Here is an 18,438-nt window from a genome sequence, read left to right on the forward strand (position 1 = left end):
ATGAATACTTAATGAGTTAATGATGAGCATGGGCTAAACATGACAGAGGGATTGGGGATATTTCTCTGCTTTCAAAAACCCTTATGGCAATCTATAACCCAAAATTCCATATCTGGCAAAGTAAATAGAGATGGGCACTCCAGATCTACTCAGGACAATGGTAAAAAGACCACCAAATGTCATTCACTGCTCTTCTTCCCAGGGCTCCTGGACAAATTGATAGAAATGAATACAATCTTGGAGGACATTCAGAAGTCTCTGGATATGTATTTAGAGACCAAGCGCCATATTTTTCCCCGCTTCTACTTCTTATCCAATGATGACCTACTGGAGATTCTGGGCCAGTCTCGCAACCCAGAGGCGGTGCAACCACATCTCAAAAAATGCTTTGACAATATCAAATTGCTGAAAATCCAGAAGGTCAGTAGAGGTGGCCATGATGGGATGGAGGGCAGGGAAGGGATGGTGATGTCAAGGTGTCCAAGGTTTTGGAGGGGACCATGCCCTCCCAACAGGAGTGATGTTAATGATTCTAGATTGTCACAGTGCCGAACTTTTTAGAATTGGTAATATTGAGAGGAGGGGTGAGAAGAAGAAATTACCCTCAAAAGGCCCAAATACTTCTAGGCAGATATCAAACTTGGGCAGGCCAGTCTATTAAGAACTTCTCTTTTCTACAGATTGGGGGGTCCGGCGGCAAATGGGAAGCTGTGGGAATGTTCTCAGGTGATGGCGAATATGTTGATTTCCTCCACTCAGTACTCTTAGATGGTCCTGTGGAGGTGAGTGGTGATGAGGGTCTAAGAACCAAGTTGATTCTTTTTCCTGTTAGAAAGTCTGCTTGGTTCTACAAGGTGAGAACATCTCCATGAAGAGATGAATGCTAGTTGCTTTTTCAGTGACCTGTTCCCCTCCCACCCACCATTTCTGTCAACCATAACCTCTGCCTTGAACTTAAATTTCCTCTTGAAAATCAGATACTCTGCACCCCTGGCCTCCATTTCTCTTGGTGACCCAAGCCAGATGTTGTCCAGGTCTTGCTTTCCTCCTAGTTCCTAAGCCCTGGAGGTACTTTTTCCCAAGTACCTTCCCTTTGGGGAGTCTTGCCTCTGACCCTGAAGCCACACCATCCTGTTCTTCCACCTCTCTCCAGTCTTGGCTTGGTGATGTGGAACGGACCATGAGGGTGACCCTGCGGGATCTTCTCCGGAGCTGCCGCATGGCCCTCAGGAAGTTCCTCAATAAAAGGGACAAATGGGTGAAGGAATGGGCTGGACAGGTAAGCTGTTTTCAACAAAAATGGGGAACAAGAAGATGGAGGTCACAAGCAAGTGGATAAACAGATTCTAGAGATGCGCAAAACAAAGAAAGGTTTCTTGCCCCACTTTGTGGGCTGTGGGTGTGTATCCTACATGCTGGACCTATAGCTCCTGACCTGAGGCACATACATGCCCCATCCTTTAGAGCAGAATAGGCACAATGAGAACCTGGTTCAGGAAGCTTCTACTCCCCAAAAAGGCTGGAACTCAGGAGCTGTGCTGTGTGGGTGACCAAGAGCAGGGCCTTAGAATTGGCTTCTGCACCTGCTCAGATGGTGATCACCGCCAGTCAGATCCAGTGGACAGCAGATGTCACCAAGTGCCTGTTGACAGCTAAGGATCGGGGAGATAAGAAAATCCTCAAGGTCATGAAGAAGAAACAGGTAGGAAGCTCTTCAAGTATGGGATAGGCCTGGAGTAGGAATTGCTGGGAGGGAGGTGATTAGCTAGAGAGAAAATTAGAAAAAAAAGAAGGAGGAGGAGGAGGAAGGGGAGGAGGAGGAGGAGGAGGAGGAGAAGCAGCTGGTGCAAAAGGGCTAGAATGAGGGTACTTTGTGACAGAATTCCAGTGAGGAGAGTTTGGTGTGGAGCAGAATTTGATTTTCCCATGTGGCTGTTAGGTGTGGATGGGATCAGCTTTGGGGTTGAAGTGTTAAATTGGGATAAGGTGCAATTTGGCTTGGGAGCCTTGCTGTGTCTGTTCTGCCCTGCTGCCTCATTCTACAGGTGTCAATACTAAATAAATATTCAGAAGCCATCAGGGGGAACTTGACCAAGATCATGCGGCTTAAAATTGTGGCTCTGGTGACGATAGAAGTTCATGCCCGGGATGTATTAGAGAAGCTTTATAAAAGTGGCCTCATGGATGTCAATGCCTTTGACTGGCTCAGCCAACTTCGATTCTACTGGGAGAAGGTATCCTACTCTCTTACCCTAAAACTGATCTTATTCCCAGAATTAAAATCATGTTTCCTAAATGCAATAACAATCTAACCCAACCCTTAGCCCTCTCATAATACCCTACTCCAGTTCTTAATAGTGTTTCACCTCTTAATTCAGGAGGGGTAAAAAATTGTTCTAGGCAGTGCTCACAACAGGCATTGCTTGATTGGGACTTAGCTGCTGCCATGGATCAGGGTGGACATGCAATCTGAAGCCCATTTTCCATGTTGATAATAAACCATTCCCTCCTACACTGGGCATGGTGGCGCACACCTGTAATCCGAGCAAGTTGGAAGGCTGAGGCAAGAATTCAAAGCCAGCTTCAGCCACTTAGCAAGGCCTTGAGCAACTTAGTAAGACCCTGTCTCAAATTAAAAACAAAAACAAAAACAAAACAAAAAAACATAAAAAGGGCTGGGAATGTGGCTCAGTTCTTAAACACCTTTGGGTTCAATCCCTAGTAGTAGTAGTAATAATAACAATAATAAACCATTCCCTCCTTCTAGCTCTAAAGTGGAAATCCTAATCTATTTGCAACCCCCTTCCCTCTGGGATCCATTACCACAGCTCTCCCTCTTCCTACCAGACAATTTCCATCTTGTTCTGACCTCTTTCCCCAGGATCTTGATGATTGTATGATCCGCCAGACCAACACACAGTTTCAGTATGGTTATGAGTACCTGGGTAACTCTGGCCGGCTGGTCATCACCCCTCTGACAGACAGGTCTGCTCTCAGGGAGGAAGGAGGTGGTTGGGGTTGGGGTGAGGAGTTGAGAGAGACTTTTAGGAGTCTTACCAAGTCCTGTCCTCAATTCCCAGGTGTTACATGACCCTGACCACGGCATTGCACCTTCATCGAGGGGGCTCCCCCAAAGGCCCAGCAGGAACTGGGAAGACAGAGACTGTCAAGGACCTGGGAAAGGCCCTTGGCTATTATGTCATTGTGGTCAACTGCTCGGAGGGCCTGGATTATAAATCCATGGGCCGAATGTACTCAGGCCTGGCCCAGGTCAGCATCCTGATTAACCTGTCCCTTCTACATTTTTTAGTATCAGAAAATCAACTGAAATCCAATTCTGGTTCAGTGTTTCATAGCTTCCATCATTGTGTAACCTGAGATAATTCTAAAAATTTGAGAAGCCCTTGTATCTCCCTGAATTTCATGTTGCTTGTTTACAAAATCAAAAGATTATATAAAGATTAAACAAGATCATACACAGATAGCTGGGTGTGGTGGTGCATGCCTATAATCCCAGTGGCTCGAGAGGCTGAGGCAGAAGGATTGTGAGTTCAAAGCCAGCCTCAGCAACAGTGAGGTGCTAAGCAACTGAGACCCTGTCTCTAAAATTCAAAATAGGGCTGGGGATGTGGTTCAGTGGTTGAATGCCCTTGAGTTCTATCCCCAGTACCCGCCCCCCCCAATCCTTCCCCACCCTCCCCACCCCCTGCCAAAAAAAAATCAAACTGTCTGGCACACAGTAGAACTCAGTACACACAAATTCCCTGCCCCAGTCTCTTTGCAACCCAGCCTGTCCTGTTGGATGGAAATCTCTGTCCAGAAGCCATGATAGTGCTACTCTGGTGCCCTCTGGCATCTCCAATTTTGGAGCCACCTCACCTACTGAACATTTTAAGGAAGAGTATGGTAGCTGTGCTTTCTAGTATCTTGGGGAAATTTTCTTGCTCCCAGTGACTTTGCCTCCCTCCCTCTATAGTCTGGAGCCTGGGGCTGCTTTGATGAGTTTAACCGCATCAACATCGAGGTACTGTCTGTGGTGGCCCAGCAGATCCTGTCCATCCTAACTGCTTTGGCTGCCAACCTCACTCGTTTCCATTTTGAAGGCTTTGAAATAAATCTAGTGTGGTCTTGTGGAATCTTTATTACCATGAATCCTGGTAGGTATAAGGGAGTGGATGGGACTTCTGGGAATGTGACTGGAGAGCTGTGCTTGTCCAGGGCAAATAACTGCACCTCTTGTTTCCCCCTTCCAAGGGAAAATCTGGCTAAAGATAACAGAGAGTGAAACTGGGGATGCAGCTTGGTGCTAGAGTGCTTGCCAGGCTAAAGACTACAAAGGGCAAGAGAAAGATATGCATGCAATTTTCTAGAAGAAGGAACACAATCTCTCTAAAGGGATCAATAACCACTTATGTGTCTATATGTAACCTTAGTCTTAGCTATCTTCTCCCATTGGGCTAACTCCCAGAGTTCTGGTCTACCAGCTGTCCCTTGTGTAGGAAGCAGAATCTCCTAAAGTGCTAGGCCTGGAGTCTCTCATTACCATCCCATAGCTCTAGGGGAAGGTGTAGGAGAGAACATAGAAAGAGTTGAGGTCCTGAGAAGAATGAGAGAAACAGCTGTGATTTCTATCAGGACTGATGTTGAACTATGTAGAACTTGGAGAGATGGGAAATAAGCAGCCCTGTAATTTCAATTTGAAACAGGCCCATGCAGAAAGTAAGGAAAGGACAGAGAGGAAAGAAGGTCACAGTACAATGGGAAGATTCAGGGCTGTAATCTTAGAGTTGGACTTGGAGAGAAAGTTAAGGATAGAGCTAGGGTTGGGCAAAATGGAATTGATAGGGAAGTGGGTTTTGGGAAGCAAGTCAAAATAAGGAAATGCAGGGATTCTAAATAAATGGAGTTGTTTTCCAGGTTATGCTGGTCGCACAGAGCTTCCTGAAAATCTTAAGTCCATGTTTCGTCCAATTGCCATGGTGGTGCCTGATTCTGTACTTATTGCGGAAATCATTCTTTTTGGAGAGGGCTTTGGAAACTGCAAGGTATCTCTAGAATCCCTTTATTCCAGTTATTTTATTTCCCTTCCATAATTATCCCCTGAACAGAGGAACCCCCTGAAGGTCTCACAATCAACTTATCCTACAAGGAACTAGACCATTATCAGTAGGATGAAGGCAGAAGAATTCAGAGGAGGGAGGTCTGCCTTCCACCATGTCACTAACTAATAATAGGACAGTTCACCAGATCTTCCCATCAGAACTGTCCACAGAACACCTCCTAGGTGCTTCAAGTCTTTGACCCAGCTTCTGGTATCTGTAATTATCCTTAGATGAAGAAGGGGGTTTGGGGGGGGGATGGGTTGTTTCCTCCTCTGTTTGGTTCTCAGGTTCTGGCCAAGAAGGTGTACACGCTCTACTCACTGGCTGTGCAGCAGCTCTCCAGACAGGACCACTATGACTTTGGCCTCCGGGCCCTCACCTCCCTCCTACGCTATGCTGGCAAGAAGCGTCGCCTAAGGCCAGAAATGACTGATGAAGAGGTACATCAAGGACATGGCCCTTGGACCTTAACTTCTATTGCCACTGGTCCTGTGTGCCTTCACTAATGTTTTTCAGACCCTTTCTTGCCCCTGATTGAGGTTCCCACCCTCATGCCTTAAACCCTGTGTTGCTTGAGTTTTACCTGTTGTATTGCTAAGGACTTACTCTGGTATATCCACTGTTCTTGGTCTCCACCCCTGAGCCCTTTGGAGAAAGGCCTCATAAGAACCTAGGAACTCTCTCCTCATGGCTGAGTCTCTGTCTTTTCCCATCCAGGTTCTGCTACTCTCAATGAGAGATATGAATATTGCCAAGCTTACATCAGTTGATGTTCCACTGTTCAATGCTATTGTGCAAGATCTTTTCCCCAACATTGAACTGCCAGTCATTGACTATGGCAAGGTATGTATGCCTTAACACTCTCCTAGCTTCATATGTGAATCCTGGAAACAGAGAACCTGGCTTCCAGGCTTTGTTCTTTTACTACTGTGACTTTGAGTAAGATAGTGGACCTCTCCTTAGGTTTCCTTATGTATGATATGATATAGACTATCACATATTCTCCTCTATGACTACAACTCCCTACCCCCTGATTTACCCATTCAGGTTACTTCCATGACACACTTCTTTGATTTCATTGGAAACTTGAATCCATTGGCCTTTTCATTTTCTCAATATCCACTAGCCCTCCCCTGTCTCTCCTTCGGTCTTCATCTGGGGGTTTTGAGGAGTAACTGTGGAGAGCTGTTTGATATGAGGGAAACATGGAGTGGAGGAAAGAAAAAGGAATTTTAGAAAGGATAAAAACTTTCTTCTCCAGTGTTACAATAGTCTAGCTACCCTGAATGGTCCTTCCAGTTGAAACCACCAAAATGCTGAATAAAAACAGAAAAAATACACCGTTTTTTTTAAATGCGTTGTTTAACTGGCAAAAATTTCAGGGGGTCCTGTGAGGGGGGGGGGCGGGTAAAAGGCAAGAACCCTGGGAGGGACAGTAAATGGGTTCCAAAGATGACTTTTCCCTGGAAATTTCTGTGAATTCTAAAGCACTGGGGATAGGAGAAAAAGCAGCCCAAGTTTGGAGGTATAACAAAAAGCCCAGTGCTGCATAAACCTCAGGCCACAAAGAATAATACCCCAATAAATGGAAAAATGAGACAACTACCAATTAGAAAAGATGTATATGGAAAAGAAACTTGCCTGTCTGAGCTCTGATGATGGAAGGAAGGGGCAAAAATCTCCTTTGAGATATATTAGCCACAAGATAACCCCTCACATGGTTTATGGTCATAATTTATTTGACTGTATGCCAAAAAAATTCAAATTTTGTTTTGGTTTGTTTTTTTTTTGGTACTAGGGATTGAACCTAGGGGCACTTTACCACCTTTTTATTTTGAGATAACATCTCGACAGGTTGCTGAGGTGAGCCTTAAACTTGTGATCCTTCTGCTCAACCTTCTGAGTCACTGAGATTATAGGGGTGTTTCACTGTACCCCACTCAAGCTTGAATTTTTAATTTTAAGTAGTTCTAGGTTGTTGGTGCCCTCAGGTGACTGGCAGAAGTAAAAGCAAATTGTTTCTGGAGGAATGAAACATTAACTTAGGCCTAAAGGAATTTCCACAGATAAAAGCCCAAGAAAATGGTCAACTTGTGGTAAAAAATCACAAAACACACATCATAAAGCAAAATACCATAAATGGAAGCTTGAGAAACAAGCAGAATCAGATCCATGAAGACTTCAGGTATTGAAACAAAAAGATACAGAATTTTTTCAAAAAAATCTGTGTTTAATGTTTAAAGAAATAAAAGAGAATCTTGAAACTATGAACCAGGAACAAGAGACTTGTAAATAAGTAGATTTGAAAAAGAACCAATAGTATTTCTAGAAATTAAAAATAAGATTATTAGAGAAGCAGCACAAAAAATCACAATAGAAAGATAGGACTTCCAGGGCTGGGGCTCTAGCTCAGGGGAAGAGTGCTTGCTTGCCTAGCATATGTGAGGCCCTGGGTTCGATCCCCAGCACCACATAAAACTAAATAAACAAAATAAATATATTAAAAAAATAAAGGACTTACAGGTAATGAAAGTAGATTAAAACACACTACAGCTTAAGTTTGTAAGTCATACACATAAAGGGATGGGGAGAATGAGAGAGGAGGTAACAACTAAATGTCAGATGTAGGAAGCAAATGGGTAAATTGTGGCTTACTTAGCAAGCCTGATAAAACTGGGGAAAATTGAAAGGCAATCTTCAGAAGGCTCAGCATTTGTGAAATTAGGTGCCTCTGTAGGTTGGGAGTTGGCTGAGATGGGAGGATCACTTGAGGCGTTCAAGCCTAGCCTGGGCAATATGGCCAGACCCTTTCCAAAACCAACAAAAAAGCAATAAGCAAACAAGCAGAAACTACCATTAATATTCTCAGAGAGTGAAATGCTAGTGAAATGTTATTTAAAGGGCACTATTCCATGAGATGGACATCATTACCCTAGGTACATGTTTGACTGCACATATGGTGCGACGCTGCATCATGTACAGCCAGAGAAATGAAACGTTGTGCTGCAGTTGTGTACAATGAGTCAAAATGCATTTTGCTGTCATTTATACCTAATTAAAATACATAATAATAATAATAATAATAAACCCTAAAAGGCACTATTCCAGAGAATAGAGCAGAGAAAGGGGAAGGAGAGAAGATTCAAAAGCAAATCTAGGAAAGACTATCCAAATAAAGGGTTACAAAAATAAGAGCAAAGGAAATATTGGGGGTTAGATAATAATGAAATAATTCAAGAAGACTCTCAAGAGCTGAAGGATAGAAGTTTCCAAAATGAAAATGTCCATAAATGTGTGACATGATGAACAAGAATATATTCTAATGAAAGCCCATCAATGCGAAATTTCAAAACACTAGGACAAGTACAGGTTCCAAAGAGGGCAAAAAAAAAAAGATATATTCCAAAGGTAAAAAATCAGAAGACTAGGCCTGGTATGGTAGGACACACCTATAAGTTTGAGGCTAGTCTCAGCAATTTAGTGAGGCCCTAAGCAACATAGAGAGACCCTGTCTCAAAAAATAAAAAGGATTGGGGATGTGGCTCAGTGGTAAAGCACCTTAGGGTGCAATCTCAGTCCTAAATAAATAAATAATCAGAATGCTAGACTTCTTAATAGCAATATTAAACTTATAAACAACCAATGGCACAATCTTCAAAATTGTGGAGAAAAATTATTTCCAGCCAGGTGTGGTGGCGCACACTTGTAAACCCAGAGGCTTGGGAGGTTAAGCCAGGAGGATTGAAAGTTCAAAGCCAGCCTCAGGAATTTAGGAGGCCCTCAGGGAGGCCCTGTCTCAAAAAAAAAAAAATAAATTAAAAAAAAAATATATATATATATATAAAAACTGGTGATACCAAAAAAAGAAAGAAAAAGAAAATGATTCCCCACCTTAAATTCTGTATCTACCCAACCTGTCAGATATGAGGCAAGATCAGAAACATTTTCAGACATGCTGACTCTCAAAACAACAACAAAGGAAACAAAGAAGATATCCCCTCTGATATCTCCTTTCTCAGGCAGCTACTAGGGAACATGTTGTGCTAAAATGCAGAAGTATACCATGGAAGGAGAAATAGAGCAAAGGAGAAACAGAAGATTCAGTGCAAGAGAGGCTGAAGTGATGCTGGCCATGGTGGTGAATGGAGATCACAGGTGGCAGCATGCACAGGGCAGAGAGATAAACCAATACAGAGTGGAGCAAATCTGAAGGAGAGATTCTTCAAAAAGAAAAAATTGAGCCAGGCACAGTGGCACACAACTATAATCCCAGTGACTTGGGAAGCTAAGACATGAGAATCACGTTTAAGGCCAGCCTAGGCAATCTAGTGAGACTCTGTCTCTAAAATTTAAAAAGGTGGGGAATATAACTCAGACCTAGAATGTCCCTGGGTTCAATATCCAGTGCCACCAATAATAATAATAATAATACCTGACGTGACAAATAATTTTTTTTTTTGGCTGGGAATTGAACTCAGGGGCACTTGTCCACTGAGCCACATCCCCAGCCCTATTTTGTATTTTATTCAGAGACAGGGCCTCACTGAGTTGCTTAGCACGTCACTTTTTGATGAGGCTGGCTTTGAACTCGCAATCCTCCTGTCTCAGCATTCCAAACCGCTGGGTTTACAGGTTGCCACCATACCTGGCAACAAATAATTTTGAGAAATTTAGTCAGTTGGCACAAATTTGGAGCTGAGGTAGAGAAGTGTATTAAAAACCAAGCAAATGAAAAACATAGCAACTATTAGCCCCCCTACTGGGGGAAAATTTTGTATAAGAATGGAAAAGTTAATCACACCTTGAGTGGTACACATTGTTACAACAATACTTGGTACTGTTTACAAGAGGCATACCTAAAACCTAAGGACAAAGGGTTAAGAGTGAAAAAAAAATAGAAAAAGATATGTAAATACTAATCAAAAGAAAGCTAGGCTAGGTATCAGACAACAGAGACTTTAAGGCAAAAAGCATTACTGGAAATAGAGGGTCCCTACATAATCACAAAAGGTACAATTCACCAGGAAGACATGGCAATTCTAATTTGAATGCACCTAATAAAATAGACTCAAAACAAGTTGCAGAATTACAAGAAGAAATAAACAAATTTATCGTCATAGTGGATTTTGTAACATCTTAGTAACTCATAGGTCAAACAGACTGAAAATCATTTAGGTCATAGAAGATTTGAACAATTAAGAATCTTGATTTAATTGATATCTATATAAATTTCACTTACTAATTGAAGAATAGTCTTTTTTTTTTCAAGCATACATAGACTATTAGGCCAAATAAAGGTCACAAATCTGCCTCAAATATTTTAAAATAATTTACTCAGGCCATATTTTCTGATCACAATAGCAACTCTACTAATACTAGGCAAAGCAGACTTTAATGAGAAAAGCAGTATTAAAGGTAAAGGGGAGCTGGGTATGGTGGCATGCACCTGTAATCCCAGCAATCCAGAGGCTGAGGTAGGAGGATGACAAGTTGAAGGCCAGCTTGGGCAACTTAGTGAGATCCTGTCTCAAAGTAAAATGGAGGGCTGGGGTTGTGGTTCAGCGGTAGAGCGCTAACCTAGCATGTGCGAGGCCCTGGGTTCGATCCTCAGCACCACATAAAGATAAATAAATAAAAGTATTGTTTCCAACTACAACTAAAAAAATAAATATTTAAGAAAAGAAAATAAAATGGAGAGGGCTGGGGATGTAGCTTAGTGGTAGAGCACTGCTAGGTATAATCCTGTCACAAAAGGTAAAGGGGAACATTGCATAATGGTAAAAGGACCAATACACAAAAAGATATAACAGTGATACATTTGTATGCCCTTAAATATAGCTACACAATTCATAAAACAAAATTGACAGAGCTAAAAGGAGAAATAGATAAATTCATAACCCTTGTGGAAGATCTGGACATGTTCATTTTAGAAATTGATAAAACAGGTAAAAAATTCCACAAAGATATAAATTTGAATACTTTTTAACAGATTTTGACCTGACACACATAGAACATTGTATCTAACAATTGCAGATACACATTCTTCTCAAGTATACATGAAAAGTTGGCCATAATTACCATATGCTGGTTTATTAAAGCATTAAGTCTCATAAATTTCAAATGTTTGAAAATATACAGAGGATGATCTCTGACCACAATAGAGTTAAATTAGAAATCAGTAATAGAATAGAAAAAGCCCAGATATTTGGAAATTAGGTAATACAATCCAAAATAACTCCTGGGTCAAAGAAGGAATTAGAGAATAAATAGAAAATGTATCATTACACTTTCAGTATGGACTAAACACACACACATATAAATATACCAATAAAACTAATTCTCAGATAGTTGAAGGAAGTACTATTAGTGTGGCCTGTTAGTGATCTTTAAGATTTATAAATAAAGCCGGGTGCAGTGGCATATACCAATAATCCCAGCAACTTGGGAGGCTGAGGTAGGAGGATGGCAAGTCTGAGGCAAGTATCAGCAACATAGTAAGGCTCCAAGCAACTTAGCAAGATCTTGTCTCAAAATAAAAATAAAAAGTTTTTAAAGGGCTGGGGATGTGGCTCAGTTGGTAAAGCACCCCTAGGTTCAAATCCAGCACACACACACATACACACACACACACACACACACAGAGAAATCTAAGTAAAGATCGTGCACCTGTTTGAAATCAGTTGGTTGCATGAACTGTGTTTAACAGTGTTATACTATTCTGGGACTGATTCATATGGGTCACAGTTCTATAAGCATTACTTCTTAACTTAGGTTTTTAAAATAAATCAGGGCCGGGGATGTAGCTCCATGGTAGAGTGCTTTCCCAGCATGCACAAGGCCTTTGGTTTATTCCTCAGCACCGCAAACTAACAAACAAAAGCTGATTAAGGTTTCCTATCATGCTGTGAGCTCTGCTGTAAGTTAAACTCTATTTTGTTTCCAGCCATATCCCTAGCACCCAGCACAGTGCTCGGGACATACTGTAGAGACTTACTAAATATGTTGAATTATAATAGAAAAAATGTGTAGAGCTATGTGTCAGACATTGTGCACCCGAGGAAAGTGAGGTTCAGAGAAGTAAGTCATTCGGGACCACATAACTGAAAGCTGAGGAACCAGGCTGGCTGACTCCAGAGCCCAGTGTCTTTACTCTGAATGAACAATGGCCAGAGTGCAAAGCTGGAATTTGAAAGTCCATTGGAGGCCCTGTCCTTTTTATTCCACTTCCTGTATTTTCCCTCCCCTCAGCTGCAAGAGGCTATCGAACAGGAGATTCGGGAGATGGGCCTGCAGATCACGCCATTCACCCTCACTAAGGTTTTCCAGTTGTATGAAACCAAGAACTCCCGCCACTCCACCATGATTGTGGGCGGCACGGGCAGCGGCAAGACTACCTCCTGGCGAATCCTGCAGGCTTCCTTGTCCTCCCTGTGCCGTGCTGGAGAACCCAACTTCAACATTGTTAGAGTATGCATTTGAGTTCATCTTGGGGGTGAGAAAGCTCAGGTATCAGGGAGGGCCATGCCGGGGGCCAGGGAGGCCTGGGAGGCCTGAGAGAGAGAAGTAACAAACACAGGTACCTAAGAGGGGAGCTGGATATAAAGGGGGATCTTGAGAGTTTTATCTACCAGCAGCTCAAAAATCCTTTGTGGTGTCACTTTCAGGAGTTCCCTTTGAACCCCAAGGCATTGTCCCTAGGGGAGCTGTATGGGGAATATGACCTCAGCACTAATGAATGGACAGATGGCATCTTGTCCAGCGTCATGCGGGCAGCATGTGCAGGTATCCAAAGGATTGTGGGGTGGGGAGATCAGATGCCTGGATCTCCTAAAGGAGTGGGGAGTGTGGGGATAGGAGGTTCCATTGGGGGAGAGAAGTATGGGGGAATGTTGAAGAACAAGGAAGCACAAGGGCTTGGCTCTCAGAGGAGCCTGAGGGAGATGGGAGAGCAAGGGGAGGAGGCTCCTGGGTCAGTCCTCATCATCCACCTGCTACTAAGACGAGAAACCTGATGAGAAGTGGATACTTTTCGATGGCCCTGTGGACACATTGTGGATTGAAAGCATGAACTCCGTCATGGATGACAACAAAGTGTTGACCCTCATTAATGGAGAGCGTATTGCAATGCCTGAGCAGGTAGGGGATGTGTTCCTGCCTAGGCCCTGCCCAGGAGACAGTGGAGGGCATGAGGAGGGGGTGGGAGGAGACCAGAATCCTAAGAGAAGAGTGAATTCCATAGGGTATAGCTGGGGAGGAGGATGTCTGGATTCAGGGAAAGCTGTGATAAAGAAAAAAATGCTTTACCTAGGCTGGGGTGCAGGTCAGTGATGGAGTGTTGTTCTGGTGTGCCTAAGGCCTACCAAGGACGGTGGGAAGCAGTGTATAGACTTTGACCCTCCTTAGCCTATAAGGCATGGTGTTTGTCCTGCACCTCAGCTATAAGTTCATGGGCTACCACGCCCGCCCTTTCCCACAATGCAAGCCAGAGTGATTTTTCCTAAGGATAACCTGGAATAACCTCTATTTTTTTTTTTTAAAGCAAATCACTTATGAACCTCAGGTCTTTATTCTTCTTGCCATACTTTAGTAGAGACATGTTTTGGGAATCAGGGTTCTGGGGTGTTGTTGTTGTTTTTTTACTACTAATGGGGAGTCAGAGGAAAATGGGGTTCTGACCAAAATATATATACCCTTAGGTGTCTCTCCTGTTTGAAGTGGAGAACTTGGCAGTGGCCTCTCCGGCAACTGTCTCTCGCTGTGGGATGGTCTACACTGACTATGTTGACCTGGGCTGGAAGCCCTATGTTCAGTCATGGCTAGAGAAGAGGCCAAAGGTATAAGGGAACTGAGGAGAGAGAAAGTGACCAGGGCAGCCTACCAGACATAAGAGCAAATAAATAAAGATCCCTTCTTATTCACCTCCAGACTGAGGTAGAGCCACTTCAACGCATGTTTGAAAAGTTCATCAACAAGATACTGGCCTTTAAGAAGGATAATTGCAATGAGCTGGTGCCTGTGCCGGAGTACAGTGGCATCATCTCCCTCTGCAAGCTGTACTCAGCCCTGACCGCATCAGAGAATGGGGTAAGGGGTGGACCCAGGCCAGGGCAGGGGCAGGAGAAAGGGCTCACAACCTCATGGGGATAGCTTCAGTTTGAGCACCAGGCTTGAGTGGAACAGAGACTCCAAGGGGAGGCCTCAGGGATGACTGTGGAGGAAGGGGGGCTGTTTGTGCGTGCGTGCGCGTGTGTGTGTGTGTGTGTGTGTGTGTGTGTGTACATGGTGACCTGGAAGCTCAGATTAGAGATTCTAAATTGCATATAGCAAGGGCTGAGGATGCAGATCAATGGAAGAACATGCATAAGGCCCTGGGTTCCATCTCAAGCAACACACTTGAACAGTAAATTATAACACACAATGGCGTCTCACTGTTATTTCTCACCAATATTCTGGGAGCTGAGGATAGTTCATTCAACTTCTCATTTCTCCATCCTTTCAAGCTATGAATATATTAATTCTTGGTACATGTGGGGCCCTGGGATACCATTTCGGCTAGAAGGAGCCCCCAGCTAAATCTGATAAGGGATGGGTTCTAGAATATTTCAGATGAATTGATATTTAAGGAAAATTTTGCTCAGTTTAGAATTTATGGAATAGTGACTAAAATTTGGTATTTTCTGTTGAGATTAAATTGCTACCTAGAAATGGTTCATACTGTTTTTAAGGACATTGCCAGATAACTAAATATATTATGAACAACAATTAAGATCTATAACAGTGTGAGTCATTCCTTGTGCAGTTAATACAGATTTAACATATGTAGATGCACTTGCAAGGTAATGTGTGGGATGAAAACAAATCACATGGTGTTAATGGCATTCAGGTGTCAAGGAGAACTGCCTGAAGAGGGGCAGCTTCCTGGGGAGCCGAGGGGGATGACAACTGCATATTGGGGTCAAGCTGGAAGGATAGAATTAGGATTCTGGCTTAGCACAGCAGACCACAGATTTTCAATATACTTTCCCACCCATATTTTGAGAGTAGGAGATTATTCTGAAACCAAATCCAGCATTCTGTATTTGGACAGCTGTAATTTTAAACATCTTCATTCAGAGCCTGTTGTCAAGCCAGGCCCAATGGCACATGCCTGTAAACCTGGGAGCTCAGGAGGCTGAGGCAGGAAGGAAGATTGCAAGTTCCAGAACAGTGAATTTAGCAGGATCCTGTCTCAAAACAAAAAATGAAAATTGCTGGGGAGGTAGCTCAGGTTCAATCCCCAGTGCCCCCAAATAAATAAATAAATAAGTAAATAATTTGGTTACATACAAATCCATAGTATCTACAGAAAATGCAGTATTTAAAAAATGGATTATGTTGCTGGGCGTGGTGGCACATGCCTATAATCCCAGTGGCTCAGGAGGCTGAGGCAGGAGGATCACGAGTTCAAAGCCAAGCCTCAGCAACTTAGTAAGATGCTAAGCAACTCAGTTCAGTATGACCCTGTCTCTAAACAGAATACAAACAAAGGGCCAGGATGTGGCTCAGTGGTTAAGGGCCCCCGAGTTTAATCGCTGGTACCAAAAAAAAAAGGGGGGGGATTATGTTCTATACAATATGCATGGTAAACCAACAATATGTTTTTGGGTTCTGTATTGCTATGTGTAGATTTATTTCATTGCTCTAACTGCTATGTACTATTTCACAATAGAACCTTGTGTTTTATTTCTTCATTCCCTTCCTGGTGAATGTTTAGGGTATCTCCACATTTTTACAATTGCAAACAAGTCACCACACATAGCCCTGGGCCTGTCTGCTTGAACACCCATGAGTGCTTCTCCAGTGCAGGTCTGGTATGGCCAGATGACAGTTGTGTTGTTATGACTTGTCACAGAGGAAGCTCCAGGCAGCTTCAGGGAGCTTGAGATTTGTCTGAAATGTTTCAGTAGCTGTAGATTAATACACACATTTGGAAGACAATATGTGGTTTTCCAACTAGAACCAGGAATGGAGAAAGGCTCTAGGCCTTCATGATGATCCCTCCGTCTCTTATAGGAGTGTCCTCTAATCTTCTTCCTCTCAGATGAACCCAGCTGATAGTGAATACTATGTGACTATGGTAGAGATGACATTTGTGTTCAGTATGATCTGGTCTGTGTGTGCCTCTGTGGATGAGGAGGGCCGCAAAAAGATTGACAGTTACCTTCGGGAAGTTGAAGGCTCCTTTCCCAATAAGGTCAGTGCCCTCAAACCCAGCTGTCCTATTTGTCCCGTTTTTACCGAACCCACTAACATTTCTGATCCTCAGACTCTGCCTGATCTTCTGATGGTGGACCCAGCTCTATTTCCCTCAGCCCCTGAGCATTCTGTGAGCCATGTCTCTGGGCTGGGGAGGGCTGGAGGAAAGCTTTGGTAACCAGACACACATGCCCTCCTTAGGACACAGTGTACGAGTATTTTGTGAACCCCAAGATACGGAGTTGGACATCATTTGAAGATAAGCTCCCTAAGAGTTGGCGTTATGCTCCAAAGTAAGAGCATGGTCTGGGGGATGCAGAGGGACCCCAGGCTGCAGTTGGTGGGAGATGTTGCAAGAGTGATGGGGTCCAGAAGCAACAGTGAGTCGTAGAAGGAGAGGTGTGCCAGAGAGAGATGACTCTTGAGTAGAGGAAGCAGCATTTAGAGGACTTGGGACGGGGTCTTTAAGGAAGATGCCTCTCTCCAGGCTTCACAGGAGGCAGGATTAGTGACCAGACCATGGTGACACTGGAGGAAGATAAACACTGGGGGGGAAGAATGGAATGGGAGCTGCAAAGAAGTGAATGATCCTTGAGATAGTTCCCATTTCTTTGGCTAGCATCCCTTTCTATAAGATCATGGTGCCCACCGTCGATACTGTTCGTTACAATTACCTGGTAAGCACCTTGGTGGCCAACCAGAATCCTGTTCTGCTGGTGGGTCCTGTGGGGACCGGAAAGACCTCCATAGCCCAGACTGTTCTGCAGTCCTTGCCCCCCAGCCAGTGGACGGTGCTCATTGTCAACATGTCTGCACAGGTGTGTTGGGGATCCCAGGCCACCAGCTCCCTGAGCTCTCCCTGCCTTCTACCTTCCCCTGGGATCCAATTGCCTGGTTGACACTCCTCTCTGACCCCATATTTCTCCTGGAGGATTCAAGCACCCATTTTATGCCTTTCCACCAGACCACATCCAACAACGTGCAGAACATCATTGAGAGCAGGGTGGAGAAGCGAACCAAGGGTGTCTATGTGCCATTTGGGGGCAAAAGCTTGATCACTTTTATGGATGAGCTAAATATGCCAGCTAAGGACACTTTTGGGTCTCAGCCACCCCTGGAGCTGATTCGTCTCTGGATTGACTATGGCTTCTGGTATGATCGCTCCAAGCAGACCATCAAGTACATTCGAGTAAGTATCTGAGAAATTGTGCTCAGGTCTTTGTTCCCTCCTGTGACAGGCTCAGTCTCCACTCCCCTGGGACCCCAGGCTCTAATCCTCTAACCCTGTATTCCTTCTTACACAGGGGTACCCTGCATTTTCTCCCATGAAATTCTGAGCATATTGTTTGTTTCTCTTTCTTTAATCAATGGACAGTACCCATTCAGTTCTGATTTGGGGGTTGCCCATTCACCTGGCACTCAGGGTTAAAAATCTGCCTAATAATATATTCATGTGTTTCTGAGAGTACCCACACATGCACATCCACATGTGTGTGTAAACATATACAGTTTAAAAACCAAAAAAAAAAAAAAAAAGATAAGATCTATAAGACATAATGAAAATGTTTTACTTACCTGAATTTTGTAATTTGGGTACTTTGATTTTAATGATGAAATAAAGGCAAATATGTTATTTTAATAATTCTAAAAGAAAATTTCCCCAACCTCTTCTTTCTCTGGATCTTTCCTGCCCACATTACTCCATACTTCTCCCTCCTTACTCTGTCCCTGTCCCTCTTCCCTCAATTTCCTATCTTCTTCTCCACTCCTTTTTTATCCTCTCTATTCTATTTTTTCTTTTTGGTTATTTAAATTTAAAAAGTTTGTTTTGGGGGGGAGTACTAGGGATTGAACTCAGGGTCACTCAACCACTGAGCCACATCCACAGCCCTATTTTATATTATATTTAAAGACAGGGTCTCACTGGGTTGCTTAGTGCCTTACCTTTGCTGAGGCTTGCTTTGAACTTGCGATCCTCCTGCCTCAGCCTCCTGAGCCGCTGGGATTACAGGCATGTGACACCATGCCCAGCTAAAAAGTTTTAATTGACACATATAATTATACATATTTATAGGATATAATGTGACATTTCGATATTTAT

General features: G+C 43.4%; 1 protein-coding gene across 3 annotated transcripts in view; it reads left to right on the top strand.

Moving 5' to 3' along the window:
• Nucleotides 1-18,438, top strand: part of Dnah2 (dynein axonemal heavy chain 2) — a 104,532-nt gene that overhangs the window by 48,549 nt on the left and 37,545 nt on the right. For all 3 annotated transcript variants that reach the window (XM_048798000.1, XM_048798003.1, XM_048798001.1), the window contains exons 31-50: nt 203-420; nt 681-782; nt 1,154-1,279; nt 1,592-1,702; nt 2,046-2,234; nt 2,882-2,985; nt 3,081-3,270; nt 3,977-4,157; nt 4,918-5,045; nt 5,390-5,542; nt 5,820-5,945; nt 12,351-12,569; nt 12,767-12,884; nt 13,102-13,238; nt 13,799-13,936; nt 14,028-14,186; nt 16,183-16,335; nt 16,539-16,630; nt 16,957-17,155; nt 17,302-17,526. In XM_048798000.1, the coding sequence (XP_048653957.1) occupies nt 203-420; nt 681-782; nt 1,154-1,279; nt 1,592-1,702; nt 2,046-2,234; nt 2,882-2,985; nt 3,081-3,270; nt 3,977-4,157; nt 4,918-5,045; nt 5,390-5,542; nt 5,820-5,945; nt 12,351-12,569; nt 12,767-12,884; nt 13,102-13,238; nt 13,799-13,936; nt 14,028-14,186; nt 16,183-16,335; nt 16,539-16,630; nt 16,957-17,155; nt 17,302-17,526 (3,068 nt within the window). The remainder of the gene's footprint in view (nt 1-202; nt 421-680; nt 783-1,153; nt 1,280-1,591; nt 1,703-2,045; nt 2,235-2,881; nt 2,986-3,080; nt 3,271-3,976; nt 4,158-4,917; nt 5,046-5,389; nt 5,543-5,819; nt 5,946-12,350; nt 12,570-12,766; nt 12,885-13,101; nt 13,239-13,798; nt 13,937-14,027; nt 14,187-16,182; nt 16,336-16,538; nt 16,631-16,956; nt 17,156-17,301; nt 17,527-18,438) is intronic.

The sequence above is a fragment of the Marmota marmota genome, unplaced genomic scaffold (genome assembly GCF_001458135.2).
Source record: "Marmota marmota marmota unplaced genomic scaffold, marMar, whole genome shotgun sequence".
Classification (NCBI taxonomy): Eukaryota; Metazoa; Chordata; class Mammalia; order Rodentia; family Sciuridae; genus Marmota; species Marmota marmota.